Source organism: Eubalaena glacialis, chromosome 15, assembly GCF_028564815.1.
Source record: "Eubalaena glacialis isolate mEubGla1 chromosome 15, mEubGla1.1.hap2.+ XY, whole genome shotgun sequence".
Classification (NCBI taxonomy): Eukaryota; Metazoa; Chordata; class Mammalia; order Artiodactyla; family Balaenidae; genus Eubalaena; species Eubalaena glacialis.
Genome location: NC_083730.1, coordinates 57,658,235 through 57,674,071, shown reverse-complemented (window position 1 = coordinate 57,674,071; position 15,837 = coordinate 57,658,235). Strand labels below are relative to the sequence as shown.

Genomic DNA, 15,837 nt, shown 5'->3' with positions numbered 1-15,837 from the left:
TATGTTGCTTTTTTGTGGGGATGCTTCTTTGACAGCTTTTCCTTTTTCCTCTTTGGAAATGAATTTTAGATTAAAAAAAATTCTTTTGTAGTCAATTTTGGTAAATTATGTTATCTTAGAATATTATCCATTTCATCTAATTTTTCAAATTTGTTTATGCATAGTCTGTTTCTGTGGTTATTTTGCCTTCACTATTTATGTTGTATATTTACTCCCTTTTCCTTGATAGATTAGCTAATGGTTTGCCTAATTTATTAGTTGTTTTTGAAATTAATTTACCTTAAAAATGTCTAACTTATTTCTGCTTTAATCCATTTTAATTTATTCCTTCTGTTTTTTTCTTTTTTTGACTTTTTGAGTTGTCTTAGTTCATTTTTTTTCTTCTTTTTTTTTTTGGATGGAAGTATTCAATGTTATGATTTTTTTTCTCAGGGCACTGCAGCATACCGTAGGTTCTGATATGTTGTGTTGTAATTGTCATGATGTGAAATTTCATTGAAATATCATGGTTTTCTAGAGATTTGCTTAAGAGTTGTTTGTAATAGAGTTTTAAATTTCCATGTTGGAATGGTATTTTTGGTTTGATGGTTAATGTTATATTTATCTCCATAAAAAAATGCCAAATTGCTTTCCAAAGTAGTTGTACTGTTTTGCATTTCCCACCAGCAAAGTATGAGAGCTCTGTTTGCTTCATATCCTCACTAGCATTGATATCATCAGATTTTTGATTTTAGGAATTCTTTTAAGTGTGTAGTGGTATTTTATTGAGGTTTTAACTTGCATTTCCTTAATGACTAATAATGTTGAGAATCTTTTCATTTGCTATACATCCGTATACATCCATCTGCTACACATTCTTTGTTGAAGTTTTCATAGGATCAGTGTTTTTTCATCCTTGAATATTTGAAGTAATTCACCAGTGAAATTATGTAAGCCTGGAGTTTCCTTTTGGGGAAGGTTTTTAGGAACAATATAAGGTTCTTTAATAGATAACAGGGATTTTCACATTTTGTGCTTTTGCTTATGTCAATTTTGGCAAGTTGTATTTTCTAAGAAATTTGTCTGTTTCATCCAACTTGTCAAATTTATTGGCATGAAGTTGTTCATAGTATTCTCTTATCATGCTTTTAATGTCCGTAGGATTTGTGATGATAAGTGATACCCCTTTTCATTCCTGATGTTGGTGATTTGTATTCTTTCCTTTTCTTGCTAAGGGCTTGTTATTTTGTTGTTGTTGTTTTTTCAAAGAACCAGCTTTTTTTTTGTAGCTTTTTTTTTTTACTGTGGCAAAATATACGTAAAATAAAATTTACCACTTTAACCAGTTTTAGGTGTACAATTCAGTTGTACTGAGTACATTCACATTGTTTTGTAACCATCACCATTATTTATCTCCTGAATGATTTTTTTTTCCCCCAACAAGGAAGTGCCTATTTATCTATTTTTCTGTTAATGGACATTTGGGATGTTTCCACTTTTTAGCTATTGTGAATAATGCTGCTATGAACATGAGTGTACAAATATCAGTTCTAGTCCCTGCTTTCAATTTTTTGGGGAATATACCCAGAAATGGAATTATTGGATCATATGATAATTCTAATTTTTTGAGGAACTGCCTTATTGTCTTCCACAGTGGTTGTACCATTTTTACATTCCCACCAGCAATGCATAAGGGTTTCTAGTTTCTCCATATCCATGTCAGCACTTATTTTCTGTTTTTGTTTTTTTAACAGCCATCCTAATGGGTGTGAGTGGTGTTTCACTGTGGTTTTGATTTGCATTTTTCTGATGATTTATGATGTTGAGAATATTTTTATGTACTGTTGACCGTTTGTATGTCTTTTTTGGAGAAATGTCTGTTCATGTCCCTATTCGTGTCCTTTGCTCATTTTTAAATTGGGTTTTTGTTGTTATTGAGTTTTAGGAGTTTTGTTCTTTTTTTTGGCCATGCTGCACGGCCTTTGGGATCTTAGTTCCCTGACCAGGGATTGAACCTGCCCCCTTGGCAGCGAAAGCCAGGAGTCCTAACCACTGGACCGCCAGGGAATTCCTAGGAGTTCTTTTATATTCTGGATATCAATCCCTTATCAGACACATGAATTGATGTCAAGTATATTCAAAGAACCAGCTTTTAACTTAGTTAATTTTCTTTACTGTCTATCTATTTTCTATTTTGTTGATATTTGTTCTCTATTATTTTCTTCCTTTTGGTTTACTTTGCTGTTTTTCTGCGTTCTTAAAGTGGAAGGTTTTGTCAGTGAATTTAGATTTTTTTTAATATAAGCACTTAAAGCTATAAGTTTGCCTTGAATCATTGCTTTAGTTGCATTCCACATATTTTGATATTTTGTATTTTCACTTTCATTCACTTCAAAATATTTTCTAATTTCCTCTGTGATTTTATCTTTGACCTATATGAATTATTTAGAAGTCTGCTGTTTCATTCCCAGATATTTGGGGTTTATCTTGATATCTTCTTGTTATTGATTTCTAACTTAAATCCGTTGGGGTATAAGAATATACTCTGATGATTTCAATCCTTTTAAGTTTATTGAGCCTTGCTTTATAGTCCAGCATATGAATTATCTTTGTGACTGTATTGTGTGCTATTTTTAATGTATTTTTGAATATGTATTCTATAGTTGTTGGATGCAGTGTTCTATGAATATCAGGTTAAGTTGGTAGTGTTGTTCAGAACTTCGTCTTTAGAGATTTTTGGTTTAATTGGTCTATCAATTGCTGGGTAGATTTTTCTTAGGTGAGTTTAGAATGATGTTTTTAGACTAAGGCTGATTATTCCTTTTTACTGACACGAAATCTGTTATCTACCCAATACCCCTGTCAAGAACTGGGATGAACTGTCTGAGATTTTACTCTATTTGGAAACTAACAAGTTAGCAAGTTTAGATCTCAGATTTTATTAAAGTAGATTTAGACCTAAGATTTTATTAAAATAAGGAGTTTATTGCTCCCTGCATAGCAGGAAGCATTTGCTTTTTGTTCACAGACTTCCCTTGTACTGCATGGGGACGATGCCAAGGAGCCTCGGTGTATGCTCTGCATGCAGTAGATTTGGTTCATAGCTAAAGAACCCCAAGGTTAGGGAACCCCAGTTTTTTAAAATGGGTTGCAAACAAACCTGTCCAACTTTTTGTCCCAGAGTCAGCCTTTATTAACCTGGACAGCAAACAGATCTGCCTTCTGGCTTGGAGGGAGACATGATCTCCGTCTTCCATGCTGTATGAATATCCTTGTGTTGGAGGAACTGATCGAGAGGATATGACCACTGGTTGACCTGGACACTTGGAGGCTCCTCACCCCTCCTTTGTCTTTGGACTGTACAATCTGCCCACCGTTCCCACAGTGGGAGCTGTTTTCAAGGACATAGCCTTGAGAGAGTAAGCTGTTGTTGAGACGATCTGGACTGTGTATGTGACTGAACCCAGTTAAGAACTCTATATAAGCTTTTAGGATTCTGGGTGACAGGTACAGAGATCTACTTGTCTTGCAGCCTCCCAAGACAAGCCTCGTTTGTAAGTTCTCTTGTTGTTAAACCTGCCGTCTTCCCATCTAGAGTGGTCTGCGTCTTTTCTTTGGTCTCTCCTTGCCCTCTGTGTACGGGGGCCAGTTTCAGATTTCACCTGGGAAGCTCTTGAGGTTACAAACCAACACCTTGAAAATTTATTCTGGAACAAAAGCTATCAGTGCCTCTGCTCACACAGAGAGACCCATGGTGAAATGTCCTCCAATTGCCCTGTGAATCATGATGTTTTCTGGTCTGAGTGTTGGAAACAGGTACTATTCTTGGCCCTGTGAGAGCTCAAGACACTGTTTCTTTTAGTCCTCATGGGTGGTTCTTTTCTTGGCCTTGGATAGTTCCCCCACACACTTGGAGTGATCAGTATTTAGGGGAATTTCTCCAGTGTGACTACCTGCAGATCTACAGAGTTCTCTCTGTACAGCTCTTTCCTCTCTGATACTCTCCTGTGTACTCTGTCTTGGCCTCCCCATATTCTCAGCTCTGTCTCCTCAACTCTGGATTTCTTCTAGACTCTGCCCAGATTCTTCCTGTGGCTTGGAAAATCTCCAGGCAGTTAGCTGGGGCAGTCATATGATTTCTTTCACTCTCCTTTGTTGCCTGATGTCCAGTGTCTTGAAAGCTGTTGTCCCTGTTACTCCATCTTGGTTGGAAGTGGAAGTCTCTGGCTGCTTTGAGCGTTTTCAGCAATTTAATTGTGATGTTCCTTAATGTAGTTTTCTCCTCCTCGTCTTCCTCCTCCTCCTCCATTTGTTGATCTTCTTGGATCTGTGAATACATAGTCTTCAGCAAATTTAGAAATTTTTGGCTGTTATCTCCTCAAATATTTTTTCTGTCGCCTTCATTTTGGGCGCTTTTATTTCATTGTTTTCAAGTGCATTAACCTTTTCTTCTTCAGTGTCTAATCTGCTGTAATTCCAATGTAGTGTATTTTTCACTTGTGCATTGTAGTTTTTAATCTCTAGACACTCAATTTGGTCTTTTCTTATAGTTTCCCTATCTCTTCTTAACAGGTTCATTTTTTTCTTTACATTTTTGAACATATGAATATGGTTATAATGAGTGCCTTAATACCCCTTTCTACTTTTTTTTCCTAATCTTTAAAAATGGGCTGCACAAGCCCTGTGTGAACTCTGGGGATTTCTCCCTCTGATCATTTTATCTGGTTCTTTCCCTGACCTTGGGTATTTCATCACATACATGTGCTGATCACTACTCAGCTGGAGACTTGACCCTCTGCAGCTCTCAACAGCTCTCTGTCCGTGCAGCTCTCTCCTCTCTGGTATCCTGCCCTACAAACTCTAGCTGCCTTGGCCTTTCCAGACTCCCAGCTCTATCTCCTTAACTCAGAGAGACTGTTGGACTCTGAATGGGTCTCTTTCCTGTACTGCTACCTAGAAACTTTCTCAAGGCAGTAAGCTGGAGCAGCTGGTTTCTCCTTTTTTAGGGACTACTGTTCTACACTGCTTGACATCCATCCAAGGTCTGAAAACCGTTTTTTAAAAATAATTTTTTAAAAGTAATTTCAGATTAAAGGTACTCCATCTTGTCCAGAAGCAGAACTTGGCTTTTAATTTTATAATTATTTTGTTTGTATTATTGAAAACCTTTGTTTATATATTCATTTTATAGAGTTAATTTTTTTCTTTTTTTTTTTTTTACAATTCAAGCTATATTTTATAAAATCAAAGGTATATTTATTTTAAAATTAAATTACTAGGGGGACTTCCCTGGTGGTCCAGTGTCTAAGACTCCATGCTCCCAATGCAGGGGGCCTGGGTTCAATCCCTGGTCAGGGAACTAGATCCCACATGCTGCAACTAAAGATCTCGCATGCTGCAATGAAGATCCTGCGTGCTGCAACTAAGACCCGGTGCAGCCAAATAAGTAAGTAAATAAATAAATAAATATGTAAAAAATTAAGTTACTAGAAAAATTTAAGATTAAATGTGATTTAAACTGAATTCTTTTTTTTTTTTGGCCACACTGCGCAGCTTGCGGGATCTTAGTTCCCCAACCAGGGATTGAACCCGTGCCCTTGGCAGTGAAAGCGTGGAGACCTAACCACTGGACTGCCAGGGAATTCCCTTAATTCTTTTTATAAATTAGAAATTCCACTTTCTTTTAGAAACATTATCAAATTTATCTTATAAAGTTTTAAGGATACATTTTCTACGTATTCAATATATTGTTTGGTTAGTTAATTTTCAGTGAGTTTATGAGATTTGTTTCATTCCACAGTTAAGAAATAGCATTTCAAAGGTATATTCACACTTTCTAACTTCTTTTGTAGTATAAAGTTATTTTCCTGTAAGCATTAAGAATGTTGATTTTAATCCAAGAATTGAAGTATTCAAAGCATAGTAGGAACTTTATTATTTAGAAAATTGTTTTAATGTCAGTGACCTTTTAATGTACTTAAAAAAAATTCTCTTACAGATCAGGGGGCTGATTTTGGATGGATCTTCACAGTTAATCCAAGAAGGTCTCAAAAGTGGCTTTCTTCATCCACTTTATGAAAAACGGGACAAGTATAGTGAGCCCGTTACCTTACCACTTGATACCTGCAATTTGTCAGAATTATGTGAAATGGCAAAGCATTTGCCTTCTCTGAATGAAATGGAACTTCAGACATTACAATTGATGGAAGATGATATATCTGTTACAGAGCAGTATTTATTTTCACGGATTGTTGATAACAACTCTAGCTTTACAAAAATGATTACTTTAATGGGACAGAAATACCTGCTGCCACCAAAAAGCAGTTTTCTTTTGTCTGACATTTCTTGTATACACCTGCTTCTGAACTGTAAGTAATTATTATGTTTATTATTAGAAAAAGATAATTTTTTTGTGGCCTCAGAAGTCAAGAACAAGTCTGAATGTTGAATGAGCACCAGCATTTTGTGATAGGGTAAACACTTAATTTTCTCAGTGTATTTTTCCTTTTAAATTCAATTTTAAAGTGCTTATTTCTGTCTTAAAAATTAAAAAAATTCTTATTACAAACAAAGGGTCAAAAACTTAACTAGTCCCCAAGAGAGTAAACATAGTTACTGTTCTGTACTTATGAATTCAGGGTACAGTTGGGGTTGACCAAATAACTTTATTTAGCTTTTATTCATAGCAAAGTAGAAACACTTCATATATGAATGTTAATTCCCAAACCATTCCTAGCCTTTAGGTTACATTTTAAGCTACTGTTCAAGTTTATTGTCTAAAGTTTCTCAAAATATTTTCCTGTATAAAGTTAAAAATTTAGATATTTAAGTCCAGAGTCATATACACCTGAATTTGAATTTAGATTCTAAAGCCTAACTATGAGTCTTTAGGCACTTCACAAAACTGAGCCTCAGATTCCTAGTCTATAAAATGGATATGATAATACCTACTTCCAAGGGTAATTTTGGGGATTAGATGAGATAATCTGCATCATGAGCTTAGCTCAGTGATTTATATATTTCTAACAAATTATAACTATTATAATATTCTAAGGGATGATGTAGATGAGAGGTGTATTGATCAAATTGAATTTAATCTGCTATTTAATGTTATTTGGACATTTTTTAGCAAAATTTTACATTATTAACATAACATAGCTTATTAATGAAAAGCTTCTTTTAATTACTTTCAAACCGTCTTATAAATGATTGGTTATTCATGTCACAGTGTCATAAATTCTTCAGGGTAAATGACAAGATAACAAATTAATGAGAAAATCATGCTATATTTGAACATTTTTTTCCCCATTCTTTTTGATCTTTGTTACTCTAATAGTTTAAAAACCATCACTTCCTTATTTTAATTTGCATTCTTTTGATCACTTATGAGATTGTACATTTACAAAAACATACCTCTGTTTATAAAAGGAAAAGGGACAGCTCTTCCTCGCAGTAAAACTCCAATTAATAAATGTAGGTAGAATGATGTAACTAGAAAATTTCCATTTGGCACATATCATAGTATTTGGGTGTCAAAATAGTGGATGAAAAGATGAGATGCAGGATATTTGCACAGTCTTAAAATATCTCCCTGCAAAATACTTATTAATTACAAAAGTAAAACTAGAGAAACCTGGCTGACAGCATTTTAACCAAATGATCAAAGGTAGTATCACTAATAATGAGACATTTTGACACTGTGTTTCCTGATAATGTTGCTCTGATAAGGGCGTGGTGGTACTCTTGCCAAAAATAAAGAACCTAAATTTAATCACGAGGAAATACCAAACCCAAACTTGAGGGACATTTTATAAAATGACTAGCCAGTAGTCTTCAAAAGTATCAAGGTCATAAAAGACAAAGAAAGACGGAGGAACTTTTCCAGATTGGAGGAAATTTAGGAGACATGGGAACTGAATGCAATGTGTGATCCTGGTCCAGAGAAAAGGACACTAGTAGACAATTGGGGACATTTTGTTGTAGTCAGTATATCAGTTAAAAGGCAAGTTTTATTTCATGTAAAAAGTTGAAAAACAAAAGTAAAAAAACCACACCTACCCTATCTAGGCTTGAAAGGACCATGTTAATATGGCTACCAAGACTTATAGGACATTTATAAATCATTGATGTCTAGGTAAGGGAGCTGTAGTTATTTTTAGGAAGTCTCTGCAATAGGTGAAATTATGTTGAAATCCAAGAGGTACTAAATTATAAGGGGAATCTCTTAATTTTTTTAGGTAAATTATTTGAATAAATGCCACAAATCCTTTTCTTGCATTCCAGTATATTTGTGTCTGTAGTGAATGCACTTCATTGTTGAAGAACATGTTTAGTTTTTTTTTTTTTTTCTTTTGGCCATGTGGCATGTGGGATCTTAGTTCCCCAACTAAGGATGGAACCCATTCCCCCTTTAGTGGAAGTGCAGAGTCCCAACCACTGTACCGCCAGGGAAGTCTCAGAACATGTTTAGTTTTTAAAGTGATGCATATAGAAGATATTTTCTGAAATTGTCTCTTTGTTTTCAGGTAAGAAAACATATGATGTAATTGTGATAGATCCACCATGGCAGAACAAATCAGTTAAAAGAAGTAACAGGTAAGTATAAATAATTTATCTATTAGATATGCTTTCTCAAAGCTATTGTCCTTTGTACATTCTAGTTACATATGCTAAAAGCATTACTTTATGATAATAGATTGTCTGAAACTACTAAAACACTTCCGTTTTAAGGTTTTAATTCCCTTAAATAGATAATTCTCTTGAACTAGAACTATATGTAGGTGTAGGGTAAGAATGTTAAAAGTAATATATTTATTAATGATTAAGGTTACTCACTGTCCAGTTCAGGGATGTTTCTATAACACCAAAAGGCAACATTTTTGCCTTCTTTGATATCAAATTCTAAAGTTTAGAAATATGTGCCAAAATATAGTATTCCTTAATACTGCTATGAATGAATTGGTCTACTTCATTCTGAAATTTGTTTTTATTTATGCCACCATTTAGTTTATGTAACCTTTTAGAGTGATAAGTTCAATTAGTTAGTAAGATGACATTTCCTTTTAATAGCTTTTTAAAAAACTAAATTTTTCCCTCTAGTTCTAGTGAATGTCTTCAGTTGTATTTCCTCTCACTCTTTGATTTTCTAGACTGAACAGTTCCTATTACCTTGACTTAAACTTCATATGAAATTTCTTCTCCACAATTATCTTGTTTTCTTATGCTTTTTGTTTATGAGCTGTACCAATAATTGGACTTTTTTCTCTTAAAGTTTCAAGGATCATACAAAGAATTCCTGTAGCTATTCTCTATATGTGTGTATTTGTGCATGTGTGTAGATATCTATGTATATATAATTTTTTTCTGAACTGTTTGAGAATAAATTATTTAGGAAGAAGTAAGTTACTCTGGAATATTTTATTCTGTATTTCTTGAAAACAAAGATATTAATATTTTCTTATATAATCATAATGTAATTATCAAAATAGGTAATTAATTTTCCTTTTTAATTTTCTATTTTTCTTTTATTAGTCATATAGGGAGATACTGTGATATATGTAAATATCTTGTTAACCAGTTTTTAGCATCTGTGGTAGATAGAATACTATTGTCCCCCCTGCCCCCACACCCACCTCCATGTCCTTGTCCTAATCCCTGGAACTTGTGAATATGTTAGGTTACATGGAAAAGGGGAATTAAAATTCCAAATGGAATTAAGGCTGCTAAGAAAAGGAGATTACTATGCATTATCTGCATAGGCCAGTCCTTAGCTTAGCTGTAGACAGGAGACCTAACTGAGGGTATTTCTCCCTTTTTTCTTTTCTGTTATTTTTTCTTCTCTTCTTTTCTTTCTCCCTCTTCTCCACCCTCCCCCCACCCAAGTCTTCTCTCCTCTTTTTTCCTTTAAAAGTATATAGTATATAGAAAAACTAACCAAAAAAAAAGAAAGTAAAAGTGTATAGTATAAGCATATTTATAGGCTGATGGTAAGGAACTACTAGAGAGGTTGAAAATACAGAAGGAGGGGAGTAAATAGCATCACTAATAGACTAGAAGATGGGAATAAGAGAACACAGCTGGAGGGATAAGCTTTAAATATATGAAGCCATGCTATCCTTTAAGAGGAAATGTATAGCAATGGGTAAGTGAAAGCGTATAACCAGGCGGGAGAGGGTTACGTAGTTGAAGCAATCTGATGGCTTTTTTTTTTTTAATTGATACATGAGTTAACTTCATCTGCCAAGAGTGAGTTTGGGCAAGAGACTTGAAAAGAGATGAAGGTTTGTAGTAGTTGACCAAGGATAAGTAAAAGAATTGATGAATAGTTTTGAGAACCTGAGAATGGACTTAATTGAGCCAATTCTTCAGTTTAGCATTTTTCTCCACCTGATTTTTTCCATATGAAGAAGTTGAATTGAATTGTGTTGAAATTGAATTGAATTTAAGATTGGAGGTTTGCAAGAGTTATGGGGTGAAGGAGTAAAGGGGAGATTGGAGTTAAGGGTGCTAGTGAGAAGGCAGTGAAGTGATTGGTGGTTGGTAGTATGTGAGGAAGAGGAGAAAGTGTGGGCAGGAAGAAACTGATAGACTCAGTAAAGTGGAGGAATGGGGCACTGACTGAATGCTTTGATAAAGTCAAAGAATTGGTGACGGAGAAGAGGTAATGGCCAATCATCAGAAAATCTAGAAACAATAAATGCTGGAGAGGGTGTGGAGAAAAGGGAACCCTCCTGCACTGTTGGTGGGAATGTAAATTGGTACAGCCACTATGGAGAACAGTATGGAGGTTCCTTAAAAAACTAAAAATAGAACTGCCGTATGACCCAGCAATCTCACTACTGGGCATATACCCTGAGAAAACCCTAATTCAAAAAGATACATGTACCACAATGTTCACTGCAGCACTATTTACAATTGCCAGGACATGGAAGCAACTGAAATGTCCATCGACAGATGAATGGATAAAGAAGATATGGTACATATATACAATGGAATATTACTCAGCCATAAAAAGGAACAAAATTGAGTTATTTGTAATGAGGTGGATGGACCTAGAGTCTGTCAAACAGAGTGAAGTAAGTCAGAAAGAGAAAAACAAATACTGTATGCTAATGCATGTATATGGAATCTAGAAAAACGGTACTGATGAACCTAGTGGCAGGGCAGGAATAAAGACGCAGCATAGAGAATGGACTTGAGGACACGGGGGTGGGGGGGAAGGGGAAGCTGGGATGAAGTGAGAGAGTAGCATTGACATACACATACACTACCAAATGTAAAATAGATAGCTAGTGGGAAGCAGCTGCATAGCACAGGGAGATCAGCTCGATGCTTTGTGACGACCTAGAGGGGTGGGATAAGGAGGATGGGAGGGAGGCTCAAGAGGGAGGGGATATGGGGATATATGTATACATATAGCTGATTCACTTTGTTGTACAGCAGAAACTAACAGAACATTATAAAGCAATTATACTCCAATAAAGATGAAAAAAAAAAAAAAGTAATGGCCAGAGATCAGTGTCAGTGTATATGGTTTCAGAAATGGAGCAAGTTTGAGTGATGCCAAGGTCCAGGTTTTGGCCACTCGAATGGATTATTATTATTATTATTTTTTTTAAACATCTTTATTGAAGTATAATTGCTTTACAATGGTGTGTTAGTTTCTGCTTTATAACAAAGTGAATCAGTTATACATACACATATGTTCCCATATCTCTTCCCTCTTGCATCTCCCTCCCTCCCACCCTCCCCATCCCACCCCTCTAGGTGGTCACAAAGCACCGAGCTGATCTCCCTGTGCTATGCGGCTGCTTCCCACTAGCTATCTATTTTACATTTGGTAGTGTATATATGTCCATGATACTCTCTCACCCTGTCACATCTCACCCTTCCCCCTCCCCATATCCTCAAGTCCATTCTCTAGTAGGTCTGTGTCTTTATTCCCGTCTTGCCACTAGGTTCTTCATGGCCTTTTTTTTTTTTTTTTCCCCTTAGATTCCATATATATGTGTTAGCATACTGTATTTGTTTTTCTCTTTCTGACTTACTTCACTCTGTATGACAGACTCTAACTCCATCCACCTCATTACAAATACCTCCATTTCATTTCTTTTTATGGCTGAGTAATATTCCATTGTATATATGTGCCACATCTTCTTTATCCATTCATCCGATGATGGACACTTAGGTTGCTTCCATGTCCTGGCCATTGTAAATAGAGCTGCAATGAACATTTTGGTACATGACTCTTTTTGAACTATGGTTTTCTCAGGGTATATGCCCAGTAGTGGGATTGCTGGGTCGTATGGTAGTTCTATTTGTAGTTTTTTAAGGAACCTCCATACTGTTCTCCATAGTGGCTGTATCAATTTACATTCCCACTAACAGTGCAAGAGTGTTCCCTTTCCTCCACACCCTCTCCAGCATTTATTGTTTCTAGATTTTTTGATGATGGCCAATCTGACCGGTGTGAGATGATATCTCATTGTAGTTTTGATTTGCATTTCTCTAATGATTAATGATGTTGAGCATTCTTTCATGTGTCTGTTGGCAATCTGTATATCTTCTTTGGAGAAATGTCTATTTAGGTCTTCTGCCCATTTTTGGATTGGGTTCTTTGTTTTTTTGTTATTGAGCTGCATGAGCTGCTTGTAAATCTTGGAGATTAATCCTTTGTCAGTTGCTTCATCTGCAAATATTTTCTCCCATTCTGAGGGTTGTCTTTTCATCTTGTTTATGGTTTCCTTTGCTGTGCAAAAGCTTTTAAGTTTCATTAGGTCCCATTTGTTTATTTGTGTTTTTATTTCCATTTCTCTAGGAGCTGGGTCAAAAAGGATCCTGCTGTGATTTATGTCATAGAGTGTTCTGCCTATGTTTTCCTCTAAGAGTTTGATAGTGTCTGGCCTTACACTTAGGTCTTTAATCCATTTTGAGTTTATTTTTGTGTATGGTGTCAGGGAGTGTTCTAATTTCATACTTTTACATGTACCTGTCCAATTTTCCCAGCACCACTTATTGAAGAGGCTGTCTTTTCTCCACTGTATATGCTTGCCTCCTTTATCAAAGATAAGGTGACCATATGTGCGTGGGCTTATCTCTGGGCTTTCTATCCTGTTCCATTGATCTATATTTCTGTTTTTGTGCCAGTACCAAACTGTCTTGATTACTGTAGCTTTGTAGTATAGTCTGAAGTCAGGGAGCCTGATTCCTCCAGCTCCATTTTTCGTTCTCAAGATTGCTTTGGCTATTCGGGGTCTTTTGTGTTTCCATACAAATTGTGAATTTTTTTGTTCTAGTTCTGTGAAAAATGCCAGTGGTAGTTTGATAGGGATTGCATTGAATCTGTAGATTGCTTTGGGTAGTAGAGTCATTTTCACAATGTTGATTCTTCCAATCCAAGAACATGGTATATCTCTCCATCTATTTGTATCATCTTTAATTTCTTTCATCAGTGTCTTATAATTTTCTGCATACAGGTCTTTTGTCTCCTTAGGTAGGTTTATTCCTAGATATTTTATTCTTTTTGTTGCAATGGTAAACAGGAGTGTTTTCTTAATTTCACTTTCAGATTTTTCGTCACTAGTGTATAGAAATGCAAGAGATTTCTGTGCATTAATTTTGTATCCTGCTACTTTACCAAATTCATTGATTAGCTCTAGTAGTTTTCTGGTAGCATCTTTAGGATTCTCTATGTATAGTATCATGTCATCTGCAAACAGTGAGAGCTTTACTTCTTCTTTTCCGATTTGGATTCCTTTTATTTCTTTTTCTTCTCCGATTATTGTGGCTAACACTTCCAAAACTATGTTGAATAATAGTGGTGAGAGTGGGCAACCTTGTCTTGTTCCTGATCTTAGTGGAAATGGTTTCAGTTTTTCACCATTGAGGACAATGTTGGCTGTGGGTTTGTCATATATGGCCTTTATTATGTTGAGGAAAGTTCCCTCTATGCCTACTTTCTGCAGGACTTTTATCATAAATGGGTGTTGAATTTTGTCGAAAGCTTTCTCTGCATCTATTGAGATGATCATATGGTTTTTCTCCTTCAATTTGTTAATATGGTGTATCACGTTGATTGATTTGCGTATATTGAAGAATCCTTGCATTCCTGGAATAAACCCCACTTGATCATGGTGTATGATCCTTTTAATGTGCTGTTAGATTCTGTTTGCTAGTATTTTGTTGAGGATTTTTGCATCTATGTTCATCAGTGATATTGGCCTGTAGTTTTCTTTCTTTGTGACATCTTTGTCTGGTTTTGGTATTAGGGTGATGGTGGCCTCGTAGAATGAGTTGGGAAGTGTTCCTCCCTCTACAATATTTTGGAAGAGTTTGAGAAGGATAGGTGTTAGCTCTTCTCTAAATGTTTGATAGAATTCACCTGTGAAGCCATCTGGTCCTGGGCTTTAGTGTGTTGGAAGATTTTTAATCACAGTTTCAATTTCAGTGCTTGTGATTGGTCTGTTCATATTTTCTATTTCTTCCTGGTTCAGTCTCGGCAGGTTGTGCATTTCTAAGAATCTGTCCATTTCTTCCAGGTTGTCCATTTTATTGGCATAGAGTTGCTTGTAGTAATCTCTCATGATCGTTTGTATTTCTGCAGTGTCAGTGGTTACTTCTCCTTTTTCATTTCTAATTCTATTGATTTGAGTCTTCTCCCTTTTTTTCTTGATGAGTCTGGCTAATGGTTTATCAATTTTGTTTATCTTCTCAAAGAACCAGCTTTTAGTTTCATTGATTTTTGCTATTGTTTCCTTCATTTCTTTTTCATTTATTTCTGATCTGATCTTTATGATTTCCTTCCTTCTGCTAGCTTTGGGGTTTTTTTGTTCTTCTTTCTCTAATTGCTTCAGGTGCAAGGTTAGGTTGTTTATTCGAGATGTTTCCTGTTTCTTGAGGTAGGCTTGTATTGCTATAAACTTCCCTCTTAGCACTGCTTTTGCTGTGTCCCATAGGTTTTGGGTTGTCGTGTCTCCATTGTCATTTGTTTCTAGGTATTTTTTGATTTCCTCTTTGATTTCTTCAGTGATCACTTCGTTATTAAGTAGTGTATTGTGTAGCCTCCATGTGTTTGTATTTTTTACAGATCTTTTCCTGTAATTGATATCTAGTCTCATAGCGTTGTGGTCGGAAAAGATACTTGATACGATTTCAATTTTCTTAAATTTACCAAGGCTTGATTTGTGACCCAAGATATGATCTATCCTGGAGAATGTTCCATGATCACTTGAGAAAAATGTGTATTCTGTTGTTTTTGGGTGGAATGTCCTATAAATATCAATTAAGTCCATCTTGTTTAATGTATCATTTAAAGCTTGTGTTTCCTTATTTATTTTCGTTTTGGATGATCTGTCCATTGGTGAAAGTGGGGTGTTAAAGTCCCCTACTATGATTGTGTTGCTGTCGATTTCCCCTTTTATGGCTGTTAGTATTTGCCTTATGTATTGAGGTGCTCCTATGTTGGGTGCATAAATATTTACAACTGTTATACCTTCCTCTTGGCTCGATCCCTTGATCATTATATAGTGTCCTTCTTTGTCTCTTGTAATAGTCTTTATTTTAAAGTCTATTTTGTCTGATGTGAGAATTGCTACTCCAGCTTTCTTTTGATTTCCATTTGCATGGAATATCTTTTTCCATCCCCTCACTTTCAGTCTGTATGTGTCTCTAGGTCTGAAGTGGGTCTCTTGTAGACAGCATATATATGGGTCTTGTTTTTGTATCCATTCAGCCAGTCTGTGTCTTTTGGTGGGAGCAATTAATCCATTTACATTTAAGGTAATTATCGATATGTATGTTCCTATTCCCATTTTCTTAAATGTTTTGGGTTTGTTATTGTAGGTGTTGTCCTTCTCTTGT

General features: G+C 35.5%; 1 protein-coding gene across 2 annotated transcripts in view; it reads left to right on the top strand.

The window, feature by feature from the left end:
- METTL4 (methyltransferase 4, N6-adenosine) overlaps positions 1-15,837 on the top strand; it is a 34,204-nt gene that overhangs the window by 5,509 nt on the left and 12,858 nt on the right. For both annotated transcript variants that reach the window (XM_061169838.1, XM_061169839.1), the window contains exons 4-5: positions 5,978-6,347; positions 8,505-8,574. In XM_061169838.1, coding sequence (XP_061025821.1) covers positions 5,978-6,347; positions 8,505-8,574 — 440 coding nt within the window. The remainder of the gene's footprint in view (positions 1-5,977; positions 6,348-8,504; positions 8,575-15,837) is intronic.